The 26332-nt window shown below is 36.4% G+C and overlaps 4 protein-coding genes across 11 annotated transcripts in view; 3 read left to right on the top strand and 1 right to left on the bottom strand.

Moving 5' to 3' along the window:
• Nucleotides 1–1134: 1134 nt before the first annotated feature.
• Nucleotides 1135–9354, top strand: abcb10 (ATP-binding cassette, sub-family B (MDR/TAP), member 10). The gene is made up of 13 exons (XM_060872713.1): nucleotides 1135–2091; nucleotides 3495–3695; nucleotides 3860–4062; nucleotides 4870–5004; nucleotides 5243–5389; nucleotides 5487–5622; nucleotides 5765–5860; nucleotides 5995–6204; nucleotides 6293–6372; nucleotides 6499–6679; nucleotides 6808–6851; nucleotides 6933–6967; nucleotides 8063–9354. The coding sequence occupies exons 1-13, from the start codon at nucleotides 1701–1703 to the stop codon at nucleotides 8316–8318; spliced, it is 2115 nt and encodes a 704-aa protein (XP_060728696.1). The 5' UTR covers nucleotides 1135–1700; the 3' UTR covers nucleotides 8319–9354.
• A 1559-nt stretch (nucleotides 9355–10913) lies between these two features.
• Nucleotides 10914–13448, top strand: acta1b (actin alpha 1, skeletal muscle b). The gene is made up of 7 exons (XM_060872714.1): nucleotides 10914–10970; nucleotides 11569–11708; nucleotides 11813–12137; nucleotides 12259–12420; nucleotides 12507–12698; nucleotides 12796–12977; nucleotides 13075–13448. The coding sequence occupies exons 2-7, from the start codon at nucleotides 11580–11582 to the stop codon at nucleotides 13216–13218; spliced, it is 1134 nt and encodes a 377-aa protein (XP_060728697.1). The 5' UTR covers nucleotides 10914–10970; nucleotides 11569–11579; the 3' UTR covers nucleotides 13219–13448.
• A 1553-nt stretch (nucleotides 13449–15001) lies between these two features.
• ccsapb (centriole, cilia and spindle-associated protein b) lies at nucleotides 15002–21490 on the top strand. 7 transcript variants are annotated; one of them, XM_060872704.1, is made up of 5 exons: nucleotides 15002–15154; nucleotides 16077–16396; nucleotides 18643–18932; nucleotides 19121–19338; nucleotides 20651–21490. In XM_060872704.1, exons 2-4 carry the CDS (start codon nucleotides 16084–16086, stop codon nucleotides 19298–19300), a joined length of 783 nt encoding a protein of 260 aa, XP_060728687.1. In that variant the 5' UTR covers nucleotides 15002–15154; nucleotides 16077–16083; the 3' UTR covers nucleotides 19301–19338; nucleotides 20651–21490. The 7 variants fall into 7 exon arrangements, with proteins under 7 accessions (XP_060728687.1, XP_060728693.1, XP_060728690.1 ...); XM_060872710.1 differs by having other exon boundaries at nucleotides 15073–15137; nucleotides 16080–16396; XM_060872707.1 differs by having other exon boundaries at nucleotides 15086–15137.
• A 1114-nt stretch (nucleotides 21491–22604) lies between these two features.
• Nucleotides 22605–26332, bottom strand: part of rab4a (RAB4a, member RAS oncogene family) — a 7865-nt gene continuing 4137 nt past the window's right edge. The window contains exons 6-8 of one of the 2 annotated variants that reach the window (XM_060872711.1): nucleotides 25842–25937; nucleotides 25626–25756; nucleotides 22605–22743 (exon numbers count right to left, since the gene is read on the bottom strand). In XM_060872711.1, coding sequence (XP_060728694.1) covers nucleotides 25641–25756; nucleotides 25842–25937 — 212 coding nt within the window. In that variant the 3' untranslated portion in view covers nucleotides 22605–22743; nucleotides 25626–25640. Of the gene's footprint in view, nucleotides 22744–22779; nucleotides 23217–25625; nucleotides 25757–25841; nucleotides 25938–26332 lie in introns of those variants that run through there. The other variant, XM_060872712.1, reaches the window with a different exon arrangement.

Below are 26332 nucleotides of genomic sequence, written 5' to 3'. Positions count from 1 at the left end.
TGCAAACTGAGGACAGTTCATTACTCTGTAGTTTCTTTAACGCGACTATTTTTTCCCCTAGATTATATGTGGATTTAAAGGCTTATCTTTACTTGTAAAAGATTCCTAGACTTTAAAACATTTGACTTTATATACCAGTAGTGCAGTAGTTCAGAGCGTAACAATAATTATGTTCCCGTATCGTGCACATGAATCGATTATTCGTGCATCCTCGAATATGTCTGTCAGAAGTTTGTTAAAACCGGAAGTACTTAAACTAAGACTAAAAAAAAGTACTTAGACTAAAAGTGATTCTCCATGCCTTTGCTTAATAAACACAAGCATGTTTTAGGCTGATCTCGAAATATATATATATATATATATATATATATATATATATATATAGATAGATAGATAGATAGATATATAGATAGATAGATAGATAGATAGATAGCAAATATATATATATATACTTCCTGCTATGACAAACTATCTAACTATCTATATATTTCCTATCTATGACAAACCCATTACAAACTTGTTTTGTGTTGATATTTTAAAGAGATAGGTTTTCATTTTTGTAATGAATTATTGACTTGGGACTAATGTCTTTACTCGTTAAGTTTTCTTTATTTAAAAATGAAAGTTGACTGGTTAATCAAACACACTTGTGGCTTTGAGGACACGCAGAAGCACATGGACACATCCAGTAAATTAATCCGTGTAGATCCTTTAGTAGATGTAGAATAATGCACAGGGCTGCACTGAGTAACATAGTAAAAAGAATGGACATTTATTATTTACACACTGCGGTCATTAAACTTTGTTGTTGTTGATTGTACTAGCCTGGCTGCTACAATGTTCAGGGTTAGGGACAAAAACAAAACATTCCTTTTAATAGTCCACATTGATCCTCCTATATCCCCTATTGACTGGATAGTAAAACAATTGCTGAAAATATCTATATTCTGCTCCATCATTTTTTTTTGGGCGTTTTTTGAACCGTAAACATTAAAGCAGATGAAAATAAAGTGTAGTTAATCTGCTCAGAACACCTCAAAAAGGTGCCCGAACACCTCTTGCTCTATCAGCGGAAGTAAAGTTACAACACAAAGGCAGCTTCCGTTTAAAAAAAAAACGGAAGTTAGAAACGGCTAATGCGGTTGCTAAAGGTAGCTCGTTCGTGTACTAAACAGTGTGTAAGAAAAGTGTGCGTCCACCACTAGGTCATAACAAGTGTTTAGGGAAACTGACCACCACTGGTCTACTGTAACGTAACACCTTCGATCTGACTATATTTATATCTCTCTATATAAACATTTTTATTATGTACATTTGTTTGTTATTGCTGTCGGTTTCATTTGTTTGCCCGGAAACATTCAAAATGGACGCTACAGGGAAGGACATGCAGGACTCATTAGTGTGACAGATTTTGGTGACATTTGGGAGTGCCAATAACCTGTTTGGGCGTGAGAGCAGATAACGAAAGAAAAGACTATGTGTAGCTGTCAGACACAGATAATGTTCAGTAACCGTCACAGTAGCCTGGCTCACAATAGGCTTTCCTTGTCTGGAGGTATCAGGAGCTGAAACCCTGCCTTGTAAATGGGGAAGAAACTATAGGGAGTATGTGTGTAGTTATTAGTTTTGGATGTGCTTGTGCTAATGATCTTTATTGAAAGTGAAGTGGACCAAGACTCAATTCAGCTTTCTTCCTCAAAATGTATGGAATGATAATGTTGCAAAGGTCGAGATTCGCTACCAGGACACTGTTACAGCAATGGAATGTCACCTGTAAAGGACAAGCAAAACTTTACCAGCTGTCTGGGCTGACTTTAATGAGATCACAGAGGCAGCTGCTGTGTAAAACTGTACTTGAATCATCCCTTTATTCTCACGTCCGGCTTGGAGCGTCTTTAGGTCCGTATTGTGTTTGGACACACTTCAGGGTCTCCACACCGTTTGCTTTTTACAGCACGTCAGCAGACTCTAAGCAAGCAGCAAAGCATGTGGGAAGTGAAGTCAAGACAAAGGACAGACCGAGAAAGACATCTTCAGATGACTTCAAAAAGTTATTGCAGCTTGTTTATCCAGAGCGCTTGAGGCTGTCAGGTAAGATGCACACAATTCAACTAGAAATGGTGCAGGGTGGCAGCTGCAACCTTTTAAATTAGGTAGTCAAACTCAAACCTCAAGTAGCAGCTTTGTACAGATGATTACTCCTAAATTGTTAGAAACATAGGGTTTCTTGAGAGTTTATATAGACCTTGTGTTGCTCCAGGGGGATAAACTGAGGAAGCCTTAAATGTGTTCAATGGAACTGTTTTTCTTTTTTTGGGGCATTCTAAAAAAGCTTAACATATATAAATGTAATCTGCTGGCAGAACTTTCACTCCAGCACCCAAATAAGATCTTAATATAGTGTATTCTTATTAAACAGCAACCTAGCAAGACTAAAGTGTTAGTTTTCGTATACTGTATTGATTGATTTGAACTACTGGATACTGAATGATCTAATAAAAAAATCTAAATCTAAAAAATCAATGAAACTATATTCTTTCTTCCATTACAAACTTATTATGGACTAATAAAACACATGGTCAGTGTTTAAACAGTGTTGAAGTAAAAAGCAAAGCATAACATCTGTTATGAAGTACTTCTCTATTTGATTAAGCCCAACTATTTTCAATTTATGCAAACTTGGTATGCTTTTGTAAAATAGTTTTTTGCATAGATTTTTTATAGTGTTGTTTAATATCATGTTATAATTGTGGTAATTGAAACTCCAGGATTCTTCTGGCATCTATTCAGTTAAATGTCTGTCCACATTTTGGTGACCACTAAATTAATCTACATAAAATAGTCTAAGAAAAAAACATAAATAGTTGTATAACTAGTGTGTATACAAATTACATTAACATTATTATTTTTGTGAGCTGTTGTGAATATTGCACACTAGTTTGATTGAATAACTCTTCTTTGAGGAGCTGGTAACTAGATTGTTGTTCTAATAAAAAAAAAAATACTTCAGTATAAACTCTCAAAGTAAAAACCACTGTTTTTTGTACTTGCAGCAACATGGGAAGGGAAAATTGCCAATAGATTCGATTAATTACATTAATAGCTTTGAGTTTACTTTTGTTTTTGTTTAATTTCACTTTCATTTAGAACTGTAACTACACCTAAGCTACACAATAAGAAAATATTGTGACACATTCATCAGAGCCATTTTGCAAGTATTGTATTTTCTTCCAAAATACCATGAGGCAATTCATTTTGCACTAGCAAACAATTTATATTCTACAAAAGCATGTGTATAGTATTAATAATTATGTGATTGCCATCTCTCCGTGTGCCTCTGTCAAATCTGTTTAAAACACTCTAAAAAGTGGACACACCACTGTTTACTCCTGTTAGAAAGTACAATGGTCTGAAAGCAACTGTCAGCTTTATGTGTGCATGTGATAAATGACTTTAACTATTATTTTTGTGCTTCCATTTGAATTTCCTCAAAGCTGCTGTGAGCTTCCTGATTGTCTCCAGTGCTGTCACCATGTCTGCCCCGTTTTTCTTGGGCAAAGTGATTGATACCATCTACACAAACACGGGTGCTGATCTTACTGCCTCCCTAAGCTCCCTGTGCATCATGCTGGCAGGGGTTTTCCTGTGTGGTGGTGCTGCCAATGCTGCACGTGTATACCTTATTCAAGTCTCAGGTGAGCTCTCAGCAGGAGCCACAATGCATTAGCTATGTGAGGAACAAATGAGTTTTTCAACCTTTTTTATTTATAGCAGTGCATTTTATATTGTTGAAATGAATGAGAGTGAATGATTCCCTGTTCGTCTTAAACACATGCTTGTTTGTGATGGATTTTTGCAGGGGAGCAGATTGTGAGAAACTTACGTGAATCCCTTTTTTCCTCAATTTTGAGGCAGGAGGTGGGATTTTTTGATAAGAACCGCACTGGTGAGCTCATTAACCGTCTTTCTTCAGACACAGCTTTAGTTGGAAATGTGCTCACTGACAACATGTCTGATGGTCTACGGGCAATTGCTCAGGCTGGAGCTGGAGTCGGCATGATGGTGAGCTGCAGTCTAAAGTTAATAAATGCTGTTAAATGCTGTGAATGTTGACATTTGTATTTAGCATAATTTAATTTAACATATGGAAAGAAGTAAAGTTTGATTCAGAACCATGAATATAAATATGAAGTAAACATTTGTCACATATACATTATAGCACAGTGAAATTCTTCGCATATATCAACTTTTGAAGTTGGGTTCAGCTATAATACAGCACCCCTGGAGCAGTGAGGGTTAAGAGCCTTGCTCAAGGGTACAACACTGGCAGCTTGGCAGTGCTGGGGCTTAAACCCAGATCCTGCAATCAACAACCAGACCCTTAACCTCTTGAGCCACCACTGCCCTCACATTTGTGCTATTCTAAATGCTCTGACTGGAATCATGGCATTTAGTAATGTGTAGTGATGATAGTATTTAGTATAATTTAGTTTAGCCTATGGAAAGAAGGAATGTTTGGTTTAGAAACATGTAGAGTTTTTTTTTTTTTTTTTTTTTTTTTTTTTGTGAATTTGTCTCTGTTTGTTCTGACATGTTTGGGTTCCTGTCTAAATTCCTAATGTTTCATATCAAGCTATAAGTAATTTTTATTTTCTGTACATTTGAATGAAATGGTTCAATTATTTCATCTTCAACGATATAAGTTTCTAAATTTCAACTCTATTTTATTAGTACGCCATAGCAGTATTTTTCCTGAATTTTTAGATCTTCTAAAGAGGCATGAATTGCTTAAATGCATTGGTAATGATAGAGATAATCTAATACTTTGTCAGCTATATAAATTTCACATCTTACTTTTCTTTTCTTTAGTTCTGTGTGTCACCTAGTCTTGCCACCTTTGTCCTAATGATTGTACCTCCTTTGGCTGGACTGGCAGTTATCTATGGAAGATATGTGCGCTCCATATCAAAACAAACACAGGATGCTCTGGCACAGGCCACACAGGTCAGAACTAACTCTTTGTGCACTAACACTCTGCTTACACTTATAATCAAATTGTGTCTATTGTTAGCTGGACAAAAATGTATTGTGTGTTATATGACACATAACAAACAAGTAATCTAATAACACTTGATAACCACTTTTTTAATTGCAAATTGTTCTTTAATTTTGTTAAATATTAAATGCATTATAGTGTTAATTTATTTATCACTTTATCTTTTATGCTTTGTGCATTCCGTAGCTCGCAGAAGAAAGGATTGGTAACTTACGGACAGTGAGGGCATTCGGGAAAGAGATGACAGAAGTAGAGGCCTATGCAGAGAGGGTGGAGTCTGTCCTTCGACTGGCTAAGAGGGAAGCTAGGCTCACGGCTGGGTTCTATGGAGTGGTATATCTCATTGAAACATAATTACAAATTACAATTTAAAAAATAAATATTGAGAAGTTATAGTTATACCACAGTGTTCAACTCTGTGTTTTTATAGACTGGCCTGAGTGGCAACATGATTGTCCTGAGTGTGTTGTATAAAGGTGGGCTGCTGATGGGTAGTGAGCATATGACAGTTGGAGAGCTTTCATCCTTCCTTATGTATGCCTTCTGGGTTGGCATCAGCATTGCAGGTGAGGACAAATTACTCTGCATGTGTCAGTACATTTATCAGTAATGTGCGCTCAATACATCACACAATAACAAACAGTAGGTCACAGAAGGTTCATGTAGTATTCCTAACTTGTGTACTCTTTATGGGTTGATAATTGCAAGGCATGAGCTCATTCTATTCGGAGCTGATGAAGGGGTTTGGAGCTGGTTCACGTCTTTGGGAACTGATGGAGCGGAAGCCTCAATTTTCTCTCGATGGTACATATCATCAGACTTCAAATTTTTTGTTTTATTACACTATGATGTGCTCATTACAAATATTTGCCAAGCATTTTGTTCAATGAACTTAAAAGACCAATTTAACCCTTTGTTCCACTTTTTTTGTCTCCCAGAGGGAGTTGTGTTGAGACCAGAACATCTAAAGGGAGCCCTTGAGTTCCATAATGTGTCTTTCGCTTACCCGACAAGGAAGGATGTCCCCATTTTCCAGAACTTAAATCTGTCTGTACCAGCTGGTACAGTGATGGCAGTGGTTGGGTCAAGTGGCTCTGGAAAATCTACTCTTGTGTCCCTTCTACTCCGTCTGTATGACCCAGACTCAGGTTAGCAGTGGGGTTTGCGAGTGCCTCTATTTTGCTCTTGTGTACAGAATCAGCAATCAGTTGTTTTTAATTTCTCACCCCGACTTAGGTATGGTCGCTATTGATGGCCATGACATCCGTAGTTTGAATGCTTCCTGGCTTAGGAGTTGTATTGGAACTGTAAGCCAGGTAAGCAACACCACAAGTTAATGTTAAATCATTGCACTTGCTCACTGTTATGATCATTTAATCCTTATAACTATTATGATTACAATATTCCCTGAGGTATAGTATTGTTATTTTTATTTTACATAGGAACCAGTCCTCTTCTCATGCTCCATTGCAGAGAACATTGCATATGGAGCAACAGATCCTAAACAGCTTACAAAACAGGACATCATAGAAGCAGCACAGATAGCTAATGCTCATCACTTTATTAATGGCTTTCCCAAAGGCTTTGACACTATTGTTGGAGAGAAAGGAGTATTACTGTCAGGTACCAAAATATAGTATTGTAATTTTTGTCTGGGACATTTTAAATATTTCTTTCTGCTTTCCTTCTCTGGTGCATTTTCTGTTTTGAATATGCTATTTCATGGTGTCACTAATTTATTGAATGAACAGGTGGACAGAAACAAAGAATTGCTATAGCAAGGGCATTGCTAAAGGTAAAAATTCATGCTTTTCTCCATTTTATTCCATAAGACATTTCATGCTACTCAACATTGAAATTTTTTTTTTCCCGATAGAACCCCAAAATACTGTTATTAGATGAAGCCACAAGGTAAGGTGTTCATTTCTTAAATGTCATTGTCCTAAATAATTCAAATTATGTTAATAGGAATGCATTACTACCAAATACATTAGTTTTATTATGAAATTTGTGCCAATTTTTGGTTAAGTAAGAACACTGTACCATTGTTCTGGTTAGTACTCAGCAGACCTGTCAATTGTTTTTGGTTACTTTGAGTCAGGCCAAGCTTTTAATGGCTATTTGCTCATTTAATTGACTATTTCCACACAGTCCTGTCTATGATATTAAACATCTCACTATGATGTAGCTTGGTTACAGATAAGGATGTGTGCAGTGTAGTGTGCTCCATTACTAATTTAGATTATGTAAGCTTAATTGCTAGAATCAGAAAAGGTTGTGTTTTTTTCTTACAACAGTATGTTTTACATGCTGTAAGCTACAGAATATCTCATAGGATTAAGATTTCTGTTGTTAAATAAGGATAATGAATGTACCTTTCCTTTTCTCCTGTGAGGTAGCACAGAACTGTTTTTGCTTATCCTCTCAACCCAACTGTAGGTCTGATCTAAAACTTGATCATGTATGAAAGGAATGCAGTGATTAAAGTTAAGCTTAAAAGTTAAGATAAAAGCTTACAGTACAGAATGCTATTAAATATTTCTGTATGTGAAAAACAATCATGGCTAGGCGGATTTAAATTAATCATTGTAGTACATCACTGTTGCCATGTGCTAGATGTCAAAAATCCATATTCAGAAGTCATTTAGGCCCAACATATTACACATACTTTATGTAGTGATTTAACTTTTATCTATTCAGATGCTCAAGGGATTTTTGATGACAGTTGTGACATTTATTTGTATAAATAAAGTTTATTATTTAGTTTTTTCATTGCTGGTATGCTCCACACTGCTATGAATTAAAGCAGAACTTGAAATTAAATTGGGTATAGAAAGTCATTGTCTAATGCTCTAAAATCAATTTCCATTAATGCTAGCAAAATAGTCATAAAACTGTTTCATTGATAAAAATGATAAAATGATAAAGACAAGCTTATTCTTTTTATATATACAAATATAATTTTCATAATTATGTTCTCTCCTCTTGTGCCCCTGAACTCCACAGTGCTCTGGACGCAGAGAATGAGTTCCTGGTGCAAGAGGCCCTGGAACGGTTGATGCAGGACCGCACAGTGCTCATCATTGCTCACCGCTATTCCACCATCCAGAATGCAGATGCTGTGGCTGTGCTGGACCAGCAGCATATAGTGGAGTGTGGCAGTCATGCACAGCTTCTAGCCAACCAAGATGGCATCTTTCGCAAACTCATGGAGAAACAGACCTTTTTAGATGCTGAGCAGACGCTGGCGCTTGCCAAATAGAAGACAATAATCTAATATCTGAAGAAAGTACTATGAAAGGTTATGCATACTCGCATGCCTAAAACAGCTGTATTGTAGCTGTATATGAGTGCCTATTTACAGTAAACTACCAGACAAAAGTTTGCTTATGGAAAGTTTTTTATTTTTATTTTAGAATATTAATGAAGACATTTACTTTATGAACTAAAATAGAATTATGTAATGATGAAACAAATCCAAATAATTTTTTAACAGTATTCCTGATTGACCACCATATGGCTGAGCACAGGCTGTGCAAACAGGCTGAGCATTTGCTGACTGCATCTCCTAGATTTTAAATAGGAATTACTTGTTTGGATGAAGCAATTTGAATTGATAATTTGCCAGTTTCCTCCCACTAGGTCGTAGGCCTTAAAGACAATGGAATAAATTTGTATAGAGTCTAGTGTTTACAAACTTTTGACTGGTAATATATATATTTATTCAAAACCTGATGCCAGCACTCAACTATAAGATACAATTACTCCATTTTAAGTTACAAATATGTAACAACCACGATGGATTATTTATTTAAGTCACTGCCACTGGAAACTTGTGTAACTGGAAACTTTTTTTTTAAGAATCACAGAGCATGAACATGCGCTTCTGTGATAATTGTTGAATATCAATCATTGGATATTTTATACCATTTCATAAGATTGAAATATTCCTGGCAATACAATTTTAAGGATCATAATCATAGTTAGAATTAGTAAAAGACAGGTATGTTTTCAATTAATATATAAAAAACAGGGATCTAGAAAAAGCTCATTACTATTGTGGTTTTAGATTTACTGCATATATGTATTTGACAATGTTTGCCAAAACTGTGGCATTTAAAAAATCAGCTGGTCAAACCTGTTTTAAAGACCTGTACATTGTTATTGTATGTGGAAAAATATAAGCTGCTACGTAGGAAGTTTGGGAGAAGGATCCACCTGGAACTATTGTTTTACAGTCATCCTTCGAATCGTTGAACTTCAACACAGGGAACAGTCCATATTTGCCAAAACACACACAATGGAAAATAGACCACCAAAGTGTAAATGACCACCAAATAATCTAAGATGATGATTATCTGTGAAAACATACACTGTTAAAGAGATATGGCTGCAATCATAATAGATGTTTTGTATGTGAGACAAATTTTTTTTCTTCAATAAAGTTGGGGACATATTGTAATGTTAGGTGTGCTAATTTTATATAAATAAACTACTGATTTAATTAATTACAGTGTCCAGGAATCACAACTTGAAGATGTTTTGAGGATTAAAAAGCATATGGATCCGAAAGAGGGCGCTGTTGTCCTTGACATTTTAGATGCACCTTCTTTACAGACTGCAGTCAGCTTACAGTTATAAATAAATCAAAGGTTGTGAAATGAGTTACATGTAACTGAATTTACAAACATCTAAAACACATTTCATTATAATTCACAGCATTTGATGCAACATCTTTTAAGACCCAGTATATAATTAAATTGCACTTCCAAGGCAGATTAAATCACACGCACTCACTTTCTACCAAGTTTAGATCCTTCTTTCCGGGTGACAAAGCTGCTTAGCTGCCTTAGTGACAATCTGCCTCTGATAAGCATATAGCCTGATCTATATGAGCACATTCTGTCTCATTTATTTCGAGAATAAGATTAATGTGTTAATCAATAAAATAATAATTAGCCTCCTCTGATGAAACAACTACTTCATGTCCAACTACAACTTCATACGTTTGCCACTACATATAATTTGTGTTTAAATAGTTTATTTTTAATTATTATTAATCAAATTTTTGTATACCACATACAACCCTTCCTCAACAAATTTTGTCTGGTCATTTGCATGCATACACACACACACACACACACACACACACACACAGGAAAACATCTCTACAAAACATCTCAACACTCCCTACATCCTAAATCCTACAGTTCTTATATCAGCAGTATAAACAGTATTCATTCTCAGATCAAAGCCTATCCATAGCCCCTTTTGTAGTATTTCTCTTTCCCCATTGCATTAAACTAAATAAAAAGCCTTAATTGCTTACCATAATGTTAACATTATGCTGCAGCCACTGAACTGATACATTGCTATAATAACCTCCCTGTCCTGATCGCTTGCGCCTACCGTAGTAACAGATTTCGGTGCAACTTATCCAAGGTCAATAACTTTTACAATTATTACAATTACAATTACAATTATAATTACAATAAACAATTATACCGCTCTGTCGAGACCCTCTTGCAGCCGCTGAATCCCACTATATAATCAGAAATGACCGCCTACTCTCAGTCATGCCAGCGTAGTAGGTTACACCATGTGCGCTCAGAGTGGCAATAAAAACATACCCTCCCCAAATACGGCTCGAGCGCCGTGGCTTCACATCAGGACTATCACTATATTAGGACAGCTATGCACACTTCCAGCAGGGAGTCCATACGCTTTCCGCCCAAGAACCTAATATGGCCAAAGATTGGGGAAAAATCCAATTGAGCACATGGAGCATGTTCATTGGTCGGGAAATAAAGGTAAAGGGTATAAAAGTTTGCCAAGGCCAGCATTTACCCTGTAGCTGGACCCAGCAGAGGTTTCGTCCTGCACTGAGCTCCATCTGAGAAGGGCATCACCAAAGGTAAGAGATCTGAAAAAAAATCACACCATAGCCCTCGTGCAACAAGAACTAATAGAAAAACAATGATTGTTGTTTTTTATTTAGTTTTTTTGTCAATTGATTGTTTTTTCTATCTACATTAATGAAATTAATGAAATTATTTAATAATAATTTACCAAGATACACAGCAATAAGTTAATTAATGTGTTCATATTAATGGGATATTTTGCTGTGCATGTGATCTAAAGAAAAACGGATAAACCATTTAAAAACTAATTAGGAAAAGCATATTTTTTGTGACAATACAACACACGTATGTTTAAACTATTTAAAATCTATTTTTAAAATGCATAGTTTTGATCATTTAACAAAAGCTAAATGTTTTCAACTGCAATTCATTCATAAAGTTCTCTGTTAATTCTCTCTTAGCAATCGTGTGAAATTAAAACTACCAACTCAAATTTGATTAATGACATTATTACTATTTTATAAACTTTTCATTAGTGTGATAGAAATGAATGGATATTTACAATGGTTGAAAGCAGAATACTGTTTTTTTCTTCTGTGCGACATGTGCGGCAAAAAAGTACTCACTTACTGATATCAAATTATCACACAGAACCTGCCAAAATGTGTGACGATGAGGAGACTACCGCCTTGGTGTGCGACAACGGTTCAGGCCTGGTGAAGGCTGGCTTCGCCGGTGATGACGCTCCCAGGGCTGTGTTCCCTTCCATCGTTGGTCGCCCCCGTCATCAGGTATGGCTTTGTAAAAACTGTAATAGAGCTTTTTAATAATGAGATATTGACAATGGGACATAAATTTTGAATGTAATATTAAACTTATCTTTCCTCTCTTTTAGGGTGTCATGGTGGGTATGGGTCAGAAAGATTCCTATGTAGGTGATGAAGCTCAGAGCAAGAGGGGTATCCTCACTTTGAAGTATCCCGTTGAGCATGGCATCATTACTAACTGGGATGATATGGAGAAGATCTGGCATCACACCTTCTACAATGAGCTCCGTGTTGCCCCTGAGGAACACCCCACCCTTCTCACTGAGGCTCCCCTCAACCCCAAGGCTAACCGTGAGAAGATGACTCAGATCATGTTTGAGACCTTCAACGTTCCTGCCATGTATGTGGCAATCCAGGCTGTTCTGTCTTTGTATGCTTCTGGCCGTACCACTGGTGAGAAAATCACCTTCACAAACTTTAGAGTTTCATAAAGTCCTACATACCACCAGCAAATATTTATGTTATTATGCACAAAAAGTAGCAAAACTTGACACTTTTTTTTGCCGTGATTCAGGTATTGTGTTGGATTCTGGTGATGGTGTCTCCCACAATGTCCCCATCTATGAGGGTTATGCTCTGCCCCATGCCATCATGCGTCTGGATCTGGCTGGTCGCGATCTGACTGACTACCTCATGAAGATCCTGACTGAGCGTGGCTACTCTTTTGTCACAACAGGTAATTTTTTTGTAGGGGTTTTGTTATCAGGGTTTATCTTTAACATTTTAAAATTCCTTTTTGACTCACAAAATTCTCTATAACAGCCGAGCGTGAGATTGTGCGCGACATCAAGGAGAAGCTGTGCTATGTTGCACTGGACTTTGAAAATGAGATGGCCACTGCTGCTTCCTCCTCCTCCCTGGAGAAGAGCTATGAGTTGCCTGATGGTCAGGTTATCACCATTGGTAATGAGCGTTTCCGTTGCCCAGAGACCCTCTTCCAGCCCTCTTTCATTGGTGGGTAATTGACAGCCTCTCTTTACCACATAGGCTATGTCTGCAACATCTGTAACTGTAAGTCATTTTATATTGATTTTCCTCTTTATCTGAAAAGGTATGGAGTCTGCTGGCATCCATGAGACTGCCTACAACAGCATCATGAAATGTGACATTGACATCAGGAAGGATCTGTATGCCAACAATGTATTGTCTGGTGGTACCACCATGTACCCTGGTATTGCTGACCGTATGCAGAAGGAGATCACTGCTCTGGCTCCCAGCACAATGAAGATCAAGGTAATGGAATAGTATATTTTCTCACATTCATCTTCATTCAACACCTACAAGGATGTGGCCATTTCTGAAACATATTTCACTCTTTTTTTTATTCTAGATCATTGCCCCACCTGAGCGTAAATACTCTGTATGGATCGGTGGCTCCATCCTGGCTTCCTTGTCCACCTTCCAGCAGATGTGGATCACCAAGCAGGAATACGATGAGGCTGGACCCAGCATTGTCCATCGCAAGTGCTTCTAAATCCACAATGGTTGTTATCATCTGTCTACGTGCCATTATCCAAGCAGCAGTGAAGCACTTCTCTGTCGAGGGACAGATTTATTTAAAACGTATTTTGTAACCCAGTGTTACGCAATGAATATACTTCAGTGAAGAATAAGCAACATCAAGATGATTGACATTCTATGTCATACAACACAATGTGAAATGTACATACATATTAATTTATTAAAGTCCATTATTTGGTATCATTTTTGTTTTTAGTATTTTGTGTTTATGGACAATATTTTATTTGCATAACAAAGAACTTTGTTGTGACTTGTTCTTTGGCTAGTTCACATTCAAATCATGATTTCACCACACTTTCTTCTATATCAGGGAGAAATAAATTCATTATGGATATATGACACAGAATAATATATAAGTGTAGCAACATTAGCCTTTTAGCAACCCTTCCCAGTTACATTACTTATGAAACTTATAAAAAAGTTTTTAAGTGGTCCAAGACTGGTCACTAAGGTCATTTCTATTTTTAACACACTCTGCCCTCTGTGTGAATGTACTTGAGGTGAGTGAAAACTGACACACCAGTTATCTTAACTATGTCTAGCTCGTTTTCTTCTTTGAGCCATAGCTGATATTTGACCCTTGTCAGTAATTCATTGCCTTCTTAATAGGCCTATATGAATACGAGACATGTTTAAATTTATTTATAAGAGAGTTAACCTGTCAACACACTGGAGTTTCTAAATTTCATCTAGCAAATAATGTTACTATGCCAATAACTAACAAATGAATAAAGGTGCAAAAAATGACCTGCCAAATGTTAATTTCCTTGTCTGCTATCAGATGAGATGCTAGGCCTTCACAACTAAGTAGGGACACAGGCACTTTGTACAGACCATTTAGTTATAAACTAATTTCACTTTAATTCAATTTCATTTCCTTGGAAAGTTCAACAATAAATGTTGCCTCAAATAAGCTTTATATAAATATATAGAGCAAATTCTAAGAGAAAACATAAGGAAAACCCCTTGCTAAGAACCTTGCAAAATAAAATATAAAAAAAATTGTTTTATATTACAATATAAAACAAAACTCATTCTCCTTTAGGCAACACTAAATAAAGTGATTATAAGTCATTACTCTTTATAAATTGTATAATACAATATCTAACACGTTCATTAAAAAAAAAAAAAAAAAAAAAAAAAAAAAAATACATGCAAAATGCCAGATTAATTTGGGATTTGATTACTGTTTAGCTATCTAACAACTTAATGTTGCAGACTGTCAATAAAACAACGTTTTGTTTATTTATCTGCTTTTTGTGCGGACATTAAACACAATTTAAAAACATTTTTTTTGTTGTTGTTGCAATTCAAAATAAAAATAATGCAATTTAAAATATTTCAGTTTCTTCAATTAGTTGTGTCCAACCTTGCTGCTTGCTCTTCCTACTATTCATAGAAACACCACTGTGCATCTATATAGTTATTAAGGCAAAATAAATGTAACTGACCTAAGAAGAAAATGGACTTATTCCTACAGAGAACAATCCTACTTGGTCTGACCAGCTACCAGCTTCCAAAACACAGGTCACACTGGTTATACTAGCAGACCAACGTTTTGCTCAAGTAACTTATTTTACAGCTTCCTTATTATTACTTGACTAAATTGATCAACGTGTAAAGATTTGACGATTATTTTACTGTTTTTGTCTATTTTCCAAGACAGTCCAGCAGTTTGACCAGCTGTGTTTTTTTTTTACTTCAGGGTAACACTGAGCTACGGAGCTCTGGAGAAGGCAGCGTGTTTATTTGCGTGAATCGAGACTAATCCCCACCTGTTGCTTTAAGTAGTGGGCGGAGCTAAAGGCAACTCATCACCACAACAACAGAGAAGGGTCGCGTTATCGAGACCACCTCCCGCTTTTTTGCTTGGTATGTAACCCGAAACCGTAAGTAAAAGCCGAGATACTCTTCCTTACTTAGATCTGAATCGATCAGACGTGACACAGTAGCGGGATTTTATCCATCGCTGTTCCTTTAACAATATCATGGCGGACGGTTGTTGTCAAGTAAAAAAATAGTTCAGATTGTCATCAGATCATCTGTCGGCTGCTGTAGTGAGTGAACACGGACTGTGGGTTTAGTATAAACACCCTACATCATGTAAACATTATCATCTAGATGTGTAGGTGACACACTGATGATATGATGTGCAGTTACTGATAGCAGCATAAGTGAAAGGATTATGTCGCCTTTTCACCTCGTTTGTCTGTGTGAATGGGATGAAAACCACGGTTTGAACAGACATGTAGTTTAAAATAGGTGAAGGGATAAAAGAGGGTGTGACTAAGCAGCTGGTCTGTGATTGGTTTCTCCTCAACGGTTTTTCCTCAACACGTGTTTTGATTTAAATGTCGGGCGGGAGAGGAAGTCTAGGCCACCTTCCTGTGCTACTTTAATCATTGTATACACTAGTTTTTGATATAATTGTTATCCTAAAACTTTCTAAAGACTTTTAATAACCGACTTGCGGATCCATGGTTGATGGTAAGTCTTTTAGGTTTTTTTTAATCAATCATTTGAGACATATACATACACAGCGGCTTACATTGTCATTTTAAACATTAGTCAATTTTGTAAAAGATAAAAAAATACAACAGGCTAGCTAACTAACAAAAGTTTGTAGGCTGCTTTGCAAGTAATAAAGAAATGCAACACATTTGGGAGCAACCGAATGCTGTACAAGAGCTTATTAATGAGCCATGGAGATGTTTATGAATGAAACTTATAAATAAATACTTGTGAATAAATGTCTTTTTTAATGTTATATATTACACTGTCCTAGATGAAGTAATTTTCCCCTTCCTTTAGCAGGAACATGGTGACCAAACGGATTAGATCAGAATATATGAAGAAATTTAAGGATCCTAAATGGGAAACATACGGGAAGTGTTATGAGGATTTGGTGAGCTACAGACTGTCGAGGCGAATGTTAGAGCAAACACACAACCCGTGGTTTTGGGATGAATCTGGAAGCGATACAGAGTCCAGCGGGAAATGTACACCTCAGGAGAAAATTAACGAGTACAGGCTGTATAATGAGGTAAAAACACAAACGACAAAGGAGACGGATGTGCACGAAAAGCATGGAGCAGTAGAGGAGAGAGAACCTGAAACGAGCCATATTAAAGGTAGGTTCACGTCCAAACCCTAACTGATGTTTTAAAGTCCAGTCATTTATTAGCATCCATAATATCTCGAGATATTGTGATATCTTGTCCTCAGGATCAGGATGCTTAGTTAAATAAGCTGAAACTATAGCTTTACAGCCACATCAATCTTGCTTTCCCCATTTCATACTAATAAGACAGGTGGTCTGTAGATAGGCCTGTGCATTAGTATGATATGGGGAAAGAAAGATTGTGGCTGTAAAGCTATAGTTTCAGCTAAACAATATGCTGGACAATTATGAAAACTTGGGGGAAAATACAAGTTTCTGAACTAAAAATGCATACACTTGTCCCACTTAGCAACATACAGTTGAGGCCAAAATTATTAGCCCCCCAGTAATTTTGGAACATTTTCCTAAAGATCTTTCCAATGTTTGCAGCATTGATAAAACTTGATATAATCAAACATTCGCCAGTGCTATTTAGTAGCTTTTGGTACATTTTGGAATATAAAATACATTTTTAGGCTTGCTTTATAATCAAATATAGTGAAAATGGGGTGGTCAAAAATATTAGCCCCTTGTGAATATTTGCTTTCAAAACACACCCAATTAATCAATCAGCTTTCAAAACACACCTAATTAATCAATCAGCTTTCAAACCACACCTGTGCAGTCAATTGGCTTCCTAACAACACCTGGGCATTCAATCAGCATTAAAGGACTCCAAGGAACAGGGCACTTGAACACATTATTGGGAGAGACTATTTTTACTCACCATGCCAAAGACAAAGGAAATCAGTCTTGAGCTCAGAAAGAAGATAGTGGAGGCTCATGATAAGGGGGAAGGCTATACTGCCATTTCCAAGCTTTTCACAGTGTCTAGAACCGCCGTACGTTGCATCATTGCCAAGTACAAGGAGACAAATTCTGTAAGAAACAAACCTGGGCGTGGTCGTAAGCGCAAGATTTCAAGAACCCTGGAGAGGAAAATAGTCAGAGATATCAGCAAGATGCCCCAGACATCTGCCAAGATGATTGTTGCTGACCTGGCCTCTTCTGGAGTTGATGTTTCAAGGAACACAGTTGTGAGGGCTCTTCATCGTGGTGGGCTTCAGGGCCATCGTCCCAGAAGAACCCCTTTACTCAAACAGCGGCACATCACAGCTAGACTGAGGTTTGCCCGTGAACATTTGAAAGGTAAAGATGAGTTTTGGGAGTTTGCTTTGGTCTGATGAGACTAAACTGGAACTGTTTGGGCACATGGATGTTGCTTATGTTTGGCGAAGAAAGGGTGAGGCCTTCAACCCTAAGAACACAGTTCCCACAGTTAAACACGGTGGTGGCAGCATCATGCTGTGGGGCTGTTTTGCAGCTTCAGGCACAGGGAGCCTTGTTCGGGTGCATGGCATCATGAAAAAAGAAAATTATGTTGACATTTTGAGGGATAATATGCAGAAATCTGCTCGTAGTCTAGCCTTAGGTCGTTGCTGGGTCTTCCAACAAGACAATGACCCAAAGCATACATCGAAATTGGTCCAACAGTTCCTGAAGGATACCAAAACAAAGGTCCTGGAGTGGCCCGCACAGAGCCCAGACCTCAATCCTATTGAGAATCTGTGGCGAGTGCTCAAAGTGAATGTCCATGCTCGGAAACCACGTAATTTGGACCAGCTGGAGCAATTTGCAATGGAAGAATGGGCTAAAATCCCTCAGGAAACCTGTGCCAACCTAGTAAAGAACTACTCTAAGAGGTTGTTGTCAGTTGTGGCTCAGAAAGGGTTCACTATTGACTATTAATGACCGGGGGCTAATAATTTTGGACGTTTCATTTTTGCCCTTTCTTGTTTCAACTCACTATTTTAATTAAATATCCTAATCAAACTTAGTGGAGATTTTGTCTTTGTTATTTTGGAAACAAACACACTATAAAACACTTGTTGTTAATGGTCATTTCCATGGAGAAATCAAGAGTTTTGTCTAATTTCATAAGGGGGCTAATAATTTTGGCCTCAACTGTAAGCTTGGTGAACTCTGTTGTCAAAGTTCTATGGCACAACCATGGCATTGTGAAAAAGGTGTGCTTTTTAAGTACTTAAGGCATAATATATTTAATATTATGAAATGTGCTAATGGACAGAATTAGAACAGATGTCAAATTTCATCAGCAATTGATCCACATTTTCAGGCCAGTATTAGAAGAGTTTGAGAGAACTTTGCTTTCAAAACTATTCTATGAAGTCTCAATTAACCACTTTTGTTCAACAGAACAAGTAACAGAGGTCAAACCTCAGGAAAAGGAGGACGAGAAGGGCACAACACACTCACCAGTTGGCCCCATCATCCCAGCAGAAAAGTATCCCTGTGTTCAGAGCAATTCAAAAAGCAAACTAAGGCATCCATATAAGCCAACCCGAATTAAAGCCAAGCAACACCTCACCAAAGACAGTGATAAAGACAGCAGACATCCTTTTGCTATGTATGGCTCAGGAGAGAGGCAGGCAGATATGGCCTCGAAAAGAACACACAATGTCGGTCCAGCGGCATCAACCAAAGAGGTGAGCTTCTCCTCAGCTGTAAATAATATAAATTCTGTACGCAAACTAACTGGGTGGAAGCATTATATATTATACCTTCATTTGTGTACATGGGACAAAATTAACAGACAGTTGAAGTGTTTCAGTGCTAAATGTTTACAAGGCTTGATTTTAAGTTTTATCATGAAAGACATTTTCTCTGTGCTTAGATCTACGAGTCGGCACTACGAGCAAAAAACAGGCGGGACGTTGAGAAACAGATGAAGAGAATGGACAAGCGAAGAGTGAAATCAGCTGTCTTGGAAAAGTTTAACAAAAGCAAGCTCATTCCTGATTATAACCCTTGGATGACTGAATACATGCGCTGCTTCTCGGCAAGGTCACAGTAAAAGTTTGAGACTGCCAGCAACATTCCTTCCAGTCACAGGTAGAAGTGTAAATCTTGCTTGCCTGTCTTCCTACAGTCATATGCAAAAGTTTAGGAACCCCTGACAATTTCCATGATTTTCATTTATAAATATTTGTGTGTTTGGATCAGCACTTTCATTTTGATCTATCAGATAACTGAAGGACACAGTAATATTTCAGTAGTGAAATGAGGTTTATTGGATTAACAGAAAATGCACAATATGCATCAAAACCAAATTAGGTGGTGCATAAATTTGGGCACCCCAACCAGTGTTGGGCAATAATGTGTTTCTCATGATTGAATGCACCTGTCTAATGAAGTTCAAGGCTTAATTAGCTCACCAAACAAATTGTGTGTTCCAATTAATCAGCCCAAATTTAGTTACAGGTATTCAAATCAACAAAATGGCAAGGTGCCCAAATTTATGCACCTGTCTAATTTCATTTTTATGCATATTGCACATTTTCTGTTAATCCCATAAACCTCACTTCACTACTGAAATATTACTGTGTCCTTCAGTTATTTGACAGATCAAAATGAAATTGCTGATCCAAACACCCAAATATTTATAAATGAAAATCTTGGAAATTGTCAGGGGTTCCTAAACTTCTGCATACGACTGTAAATAAATTGCTATCATGATAAATCAACTGGCAAAATTATATTTTAGGTCTGTGCTAGTTTATTTTTATCTTGCTTGGCCAATGTTTTGCTACATTTGTTGACTTGTTAAAACTCCATAGTTGGTAACTAATAGCAATGTCAGGATCATTAAAATAATGGATTTTATATTGTAGTTTAAAGCCTCGGTTAGCCACCACAGCATTCTCTAAGAGATTGTCAATATTTAAAATAGAAATTATGATATATATTTGCATTGGTGCAGAACGTTAAATCTGGCTTGTCAGAGTCATTAATCAACAAAAGCTGCTCACTTAATGTACAAAACAAACATTTATAATGAAAGCTAGAATAAGCATTGTAACTTGCATTATGAACATATCCCAAATGTACTGAAGGTGCAGGATAAACTCCAGTTAATTTTGTATTTTCTAGGAATTTTTTGTTTTATATTTGCTACTTTGAACTGGCAGTTTATGGACAAATGTAATTATAAGTTTACACTCAATCTATTCCATAAGTGTGTTTTAGGGCATAAATGTAGCTTTTACTGAGTACTTGTTCCTAGCACATTTTGATCTATGTCTGGTTATGTAACAGACTTCTAAATCTTTCATCAGTCATGTCATATCATGCAATTTTATTGTGTAGTTTTAGAAAACTGCTGGTTTAAATGAAACTAATTATTTTTTTTTGTCTATCTCCACAGCACTTTTTCAGACAAAGTTCTCATGATCTACAGTGTATAGCCTAATGAAGTATTTCCAAAAGCTTTCATAAAATATCTCTGGTTTAATTTTCAGATGTATTCTTAATTATTTTTCAACGTAATGTTAGATATTTTGTGTAATATCTTTTTCATGGAAGGTTTGTAAAACTGCACCCCCACCCCCCACCCACTGATTTTAAGTGTGTACTGCTGTGGCCTGCCTCAGAAGTGGTTCAAAAAAATGTGTAATGGGAAATGCCATGAATTTATTAGACACCACTACATACATACATTAGGCAGCATTGAACACCACCAAATACTCCTGTTCTGTAAAATATCATGTCCGGTGGTGGACAAGTATTTAGCCCTTGTTACTGTAATGTAATAACAATGTACATCCTAAACATCTGCTTACATTGTAATAGAGGATTGGGCCACCACAGAATAAATAAGGTATTTAATACCTGTATTGTAATAGTGACTTGCTTACATCACTTGATACAGTGATTTGGAAGGAAGCCATAATGTTGCTTCTGAGCCACAGAAGCAAAGATCTACCAATAATCTTTTGTGTAAAAAGCTGAGGAATCTAGTTTAAAGGGTGACTAGACATGACTTTGTGATTTTGGATGTATGTAAATGTGCAGTAGTGTATTTGAACAGTGACCGCAATAGGATTTTATTATTCACTGCAGACTTGTGGGGATTTGGTTTTTGCACACCCAGCTTTAGTGTTCATATCATTATTACTTGAAGGGGTTAGAGTTATTAATATTGCTCAAGTCAGTGCCACAATGTGTTTTTCAAATGTTTTAATAAAACATTTTTTAGTTCACAGTGTATTTTGTATTTTTGATATGTTTATTGTTTGCCATCCAAAATTATTGTACAACATGTAAATAAACATGGGGAAAATTATATTAAAATAATTTAATATTAGCAGAATGTTTGAAAGGAGTGTACCAGTGTAAAGCAGCTGATGGTTCCAGGTAAGCCTGGACCATATTGTAACTGTTTTCTCAATAATTGATATCTGAAATTATGCTGATCCTAGTGTTGTGTTCCATCTAGTCTTTTTACAGTTGTATTAGACAAAAAAAACTTTAAGGTTAATAATTACAATATTTCCTCTCTCAAAACATGTTTTTTTTTCTCACACAATGCAGCATTAACATAATACAAATATCTTGTATGGCCTGTGAAGCATGTGTGCCCATTAACAATTATGCATACAATGTTGAACCACAGACAGCATTTCCCACCATTTGTTTTCAGTAACACTGCAGGGATAAGCATAAATGAAATATAGAACTGAGCACATTTTCCCAAAAATAAATGAATGAAGCTCAATTCAAAAACAATTACAAATGTGATTACATTTAATAACACTTGGCATGAGTTAGTCAAAAGAACATTTTCAAACAAGACAACAGCATTAAAGTATGCTGTGCAAGGTAACACACTGCAGTAAATTCAACATATTTTATTGAATTTTCACTGCTATAAATGAATAGAATATAAGTCTGTGTCTCAATATATACTATAATTTGACATTCCAGGTTTAAAAGTAACACCTTCAGATGTGTGTAAAAATAAAGTAAAAGCAAAACCATGGAATTAAAGAACAGTGTGCTCTTCAAAAAAGCATTCACATTTATAAAACTCTATATTATGCATATGTCATCTGCAGAAAAAAATAAAAATAATGAAATGCTTTCAGCTGATATGAACTAACCAAAAGCACTCCTGAGTTGATAAAACCTAATCATTCAAGTTATGGAAATTCAGTCCATAAACATGCTTCAAAATAATTATTTAAGTTCTTCTTTACACAAGACCTAAATACTTTAATGGGAGTAAAACAGGGAATAAAGTGTTAAATCTGGTCAAGCTTAGTGCAGAACATTCAGGAAAGGCCTAGATTCATCATCCTTGGTTGGCATCTTTGCCTGGACCCGGATTGTTCTAGAGCACAGTGGCATCCCAAGATGTCGGATTTGTCTGAACCGAAGAAAAAGGAAGGAGAGGAAAGAGTATCTCCACTCTTTTGGGTCTGTTGTTCCATTCCCAAAATAATCTTTACAAAATGTTTTCTGTGAAGAAATCAGTGAAACCTTGAAAATAAGTAAGAAATAAAACAGTGGGGTATTTTTTGTCTGGTGGTATAATGTAGCCAGACACAAAGTGATGTTATACCGCATGTTATAGTGTTTTATTCCTCAAATCACAGCAATTTGCCAGCGATAAAAAAAAAAGTGAAGAATGGCATCTTCCTTCATTTGTTTATTTACACAAAGTGCTACTGACACTGTATCCTAACAGAATTACAGATGAATTATTTGCTAAATTATTAACTTCCTTTATCACTTTACTATAGAATTGATATATTAGAACACATATTAATATGCAACATGTAATTCACAGTTGCTTTGTATGAAAGTGTTCAGAAATAAATAAATGTAAAATAAACCTGTATTTTGAATAATAACTTTACTACTGTCAGAGGGTTTAGAATAAAAGATTAATCAACTCCTCCTCATCAGCCAGAATCAAGAATTCAACAGCAGTGTAATACAAATAAAAATTGATGCATACATTCATAAAGCAGTCATTCAAGTAATTGAGCATATGCACAATAACCATTCAAATATTCATATTTTGCTTTAGCTTTAAATAATAGATAGTTATCTACCATAGTTATTAATTAATAGTTATCTTCCACATCTTCCAAAGTGCATTGTTCAGCCAGTGCATATACATATGTTTTACCATATTTAAATAATTAGTATTTAAAAATATGTAGGTAATAAATCACATGTTTAGCAAATCATATGTTCACTACTTATGGTACACTTTCAAACATGATTTTTTTCAAAAAGCTTTCATTTTCACAAAGGAATGCTGAGTATTAATAAATGAAAGCCATATCAGTTCCATTCTTATACATTTCTGTGTATTGAGTATAAAAAATTCTATGTGCAGATACCTTGGATCCTGGACCACCTTGGATCTCTATTTCTGGTTACCATTCCAAAGTAGCCAAATAAGGTGCCTAAGATGCTAAGGGTCTCGGAAGGACATAGTCTGGAGTTATATATAACTGATAGCCTGCACTGTTCTGTATTTGTATATGAGTGCAGTCTAACTGATAAGTTCTGTGGGTGGGAATAAAGATTTAGGCACTTGTTCTTACTCTAGTTAGGAAAGATGGTGACCCTGGGTGTGTATCTGTATCTGTGAATGCATGTTGGGGGAGGCTGGAGAAAGGTATGCTTAGAGTGGCTCGGCATCGCTGTGTCATCGCCACTTGGGCATGCAGAAGTAAACTTGATCAGGCCTCAAGGGGCATTAATGTCCAAAATAGCCCCATATATTAAAGTGGACTCCGCCTTCTCTGGGAAAACTAAATACAGAACATATGCTGCTGAGCTTCTACCACCAAAATCCTTTTACAGACAAGCGAGACAGGAAGGTTACACGACAGGCCATTATAATAGGCTAGGAGTGTTCAACTCCAATCAGGGGGTGCCTGCAGTCCTAGAAAGATTTATAGTTTTCACTCTATATACTACACATCTGATTAAGCTATTTAGCTGGTGGACTGAATCTGGTCGATGTTTTATGTTCCTCACAGACTTCATTACTAGGGCAGTGACTTACTCATTTCTGTAATTTGGTATTATAAAGTACTACACATACAGAGATCGGACAAAATAATGTGAATACCCATTGTTATGGGGGTTAATATTATTTGTCTAGGCTACTGTGAAAAAATAAATGTGGTGATTATCGTTGAATTATTTCTCAGTGCAATCTATTGTCTAAATTGCATGCCAGTATAAGACAAGTTGTGCTTATCAGTGGTTAGTTTAAGACATTTTTGAAATGGGTGACTTAGCAGAATTCCAAAAGGGACAGATCAATGGAGGATCAAATGACAGATCAAACTTATACAAAGCTTGGCAGGAGTTCATCAGTTAAGAAGAATAGTTGACAAAAATCAAAACTTATTGATAGAAACATTAGGAAGAACCTCGTCCAAACAACACGCACCTTAAAGATGAGCTTCTACAAAACAGTCTGCAGAGAACTTCACAAAGCCCACATCAATGGAAGAGTTGCAATTGCTAAACCATTCATCACAGAACCCAATACAAAAATGCAAAAGATTACAAGTGAAGAGTAAGAAGCAGGTTCCCTGCTCCAACTTCTTTGAAGCAACTACAAGATATTCTGCCGGATTCATGGTTCAAAACTCCACTAGAAGATATTTAAAAGTTATATGAATCTATTCCAAGAAAGTTGGAAGCTTTGTTAAATGCAAATGGTGGTCCAACAACTTATTAATAAAGAGATATTACATATTTCATCTGTGTTCACATTACTTTGTCCAATCCTTGTAGCAATAATGTAATATACTGTCAAATTGAGCCTTACAAACAGCCCCTAAACAGCTGACATAAAAATTTTTCATTTACATAGCAGAGACAACAAGTTTCTCAAAAATGCTTTCTGGTTACTTTAATACATCATGTAAAATTGACCAACCACTGATTGAAGTTACTATTAAAAATTGTTTGGTGCATGCTAATATACTACATGGATACAATATTAAATGGAATTAAATTCTGGCACAAGCAAGAGGCAAATGTATAAGAACTTCAAAGGACAAATCTGAAATATCTGAATCTGATATCGAATGAAAACTCTAGAAAGCCTTGCTATTTTTAGTGTATAGTTTTAAGCTACACACGAGAGTAGCAAACCCTCCCCAGTGCATCTGTTATATCTGCAGTGCAAAGATGAGAGAGATTGTCTCAGATGCTTGGGTTTAAAATGCCAGAAGTACACATTTCCTTTTAAAGTCCTTATTTATTCAATGCCAACACAGTTAAGGATGTTCCAGGAAGTTTTGATTATTCAGATATAGGGGAACCACTTATTTCAAAGCATTTTTCAAAACGTTTTCCCTCACCTTGCTGTTGGTTCTCTAACAACCACACTCCTGCACACTCTCAGCCTGAGCTCGTCTCGGGGAACGAAGCTGCCGTAGCGCTGCATCACCATACTGAATCCCTGAACCCATCCGCTCTGGATCCAGCTCACCTGACCAACACAAAACAAATCCTGTTAGAAGATTATATCCTAAATGACAGTACACACTAATTCTGTGTAAACTCTGTGCTTTTACCTGATTCTATTTTGTTGAGGATTTTGCGTGCACACTGGACAAAGGCCTCTTCCACATTTTCCCCGGTTAAAGCACTGGTCTCTAGAAACATAAGCTCTAAAATACACAAATATATGAGCTTTATTTTATGAATTAAATACCGAAAGTTAACCTCTAGTGGTCTGATTGTATTTGAATACTTTAGAAGCCCCTTATCCATCTAGGTCAAGTTTCTTTTGGAGGGGTGGGAGTGGGGCACCCTTCACTGAAATAAGAGCATGGTAGTCCCTGGAATGTTAGAGCTAAGTTACAATCCTGCAGTGGCCCCTTGTGGCGCATAGTTTTCATAAGTATTAAGTGTGACATTTAAAACTAAATTTAAAATAGGCAAATATATTATTTCTTATTTTAAAAAAACACTGGGTTTAATAGTTTGAAAAGTTAAAATCTTCATATTTAGTATTTATATTTTTTATTAATCTGGGTGGCCAGTAATGTTCATGTAATTTTAG

This window comes from Tachysurus vachellii, chromosome 6 (assembly GCF_030014155.1).
Source record: "Tachysurus vachellii isolate PV-2020 chromosome 6, HZAU_Pvac_v1, whole genome shotgun sequence".
NCBI lineage: Eukaryota > Metazoa > Chordata > Actinopteri > Siluriformes > Bagridae > Tachysurus > Tachysurus vachellii.
The sequence above is the reverse complement of the archived record's forward strand: the minus strand, read 5'-3'. Positions and strand labels throughout refer to the sequence as shown.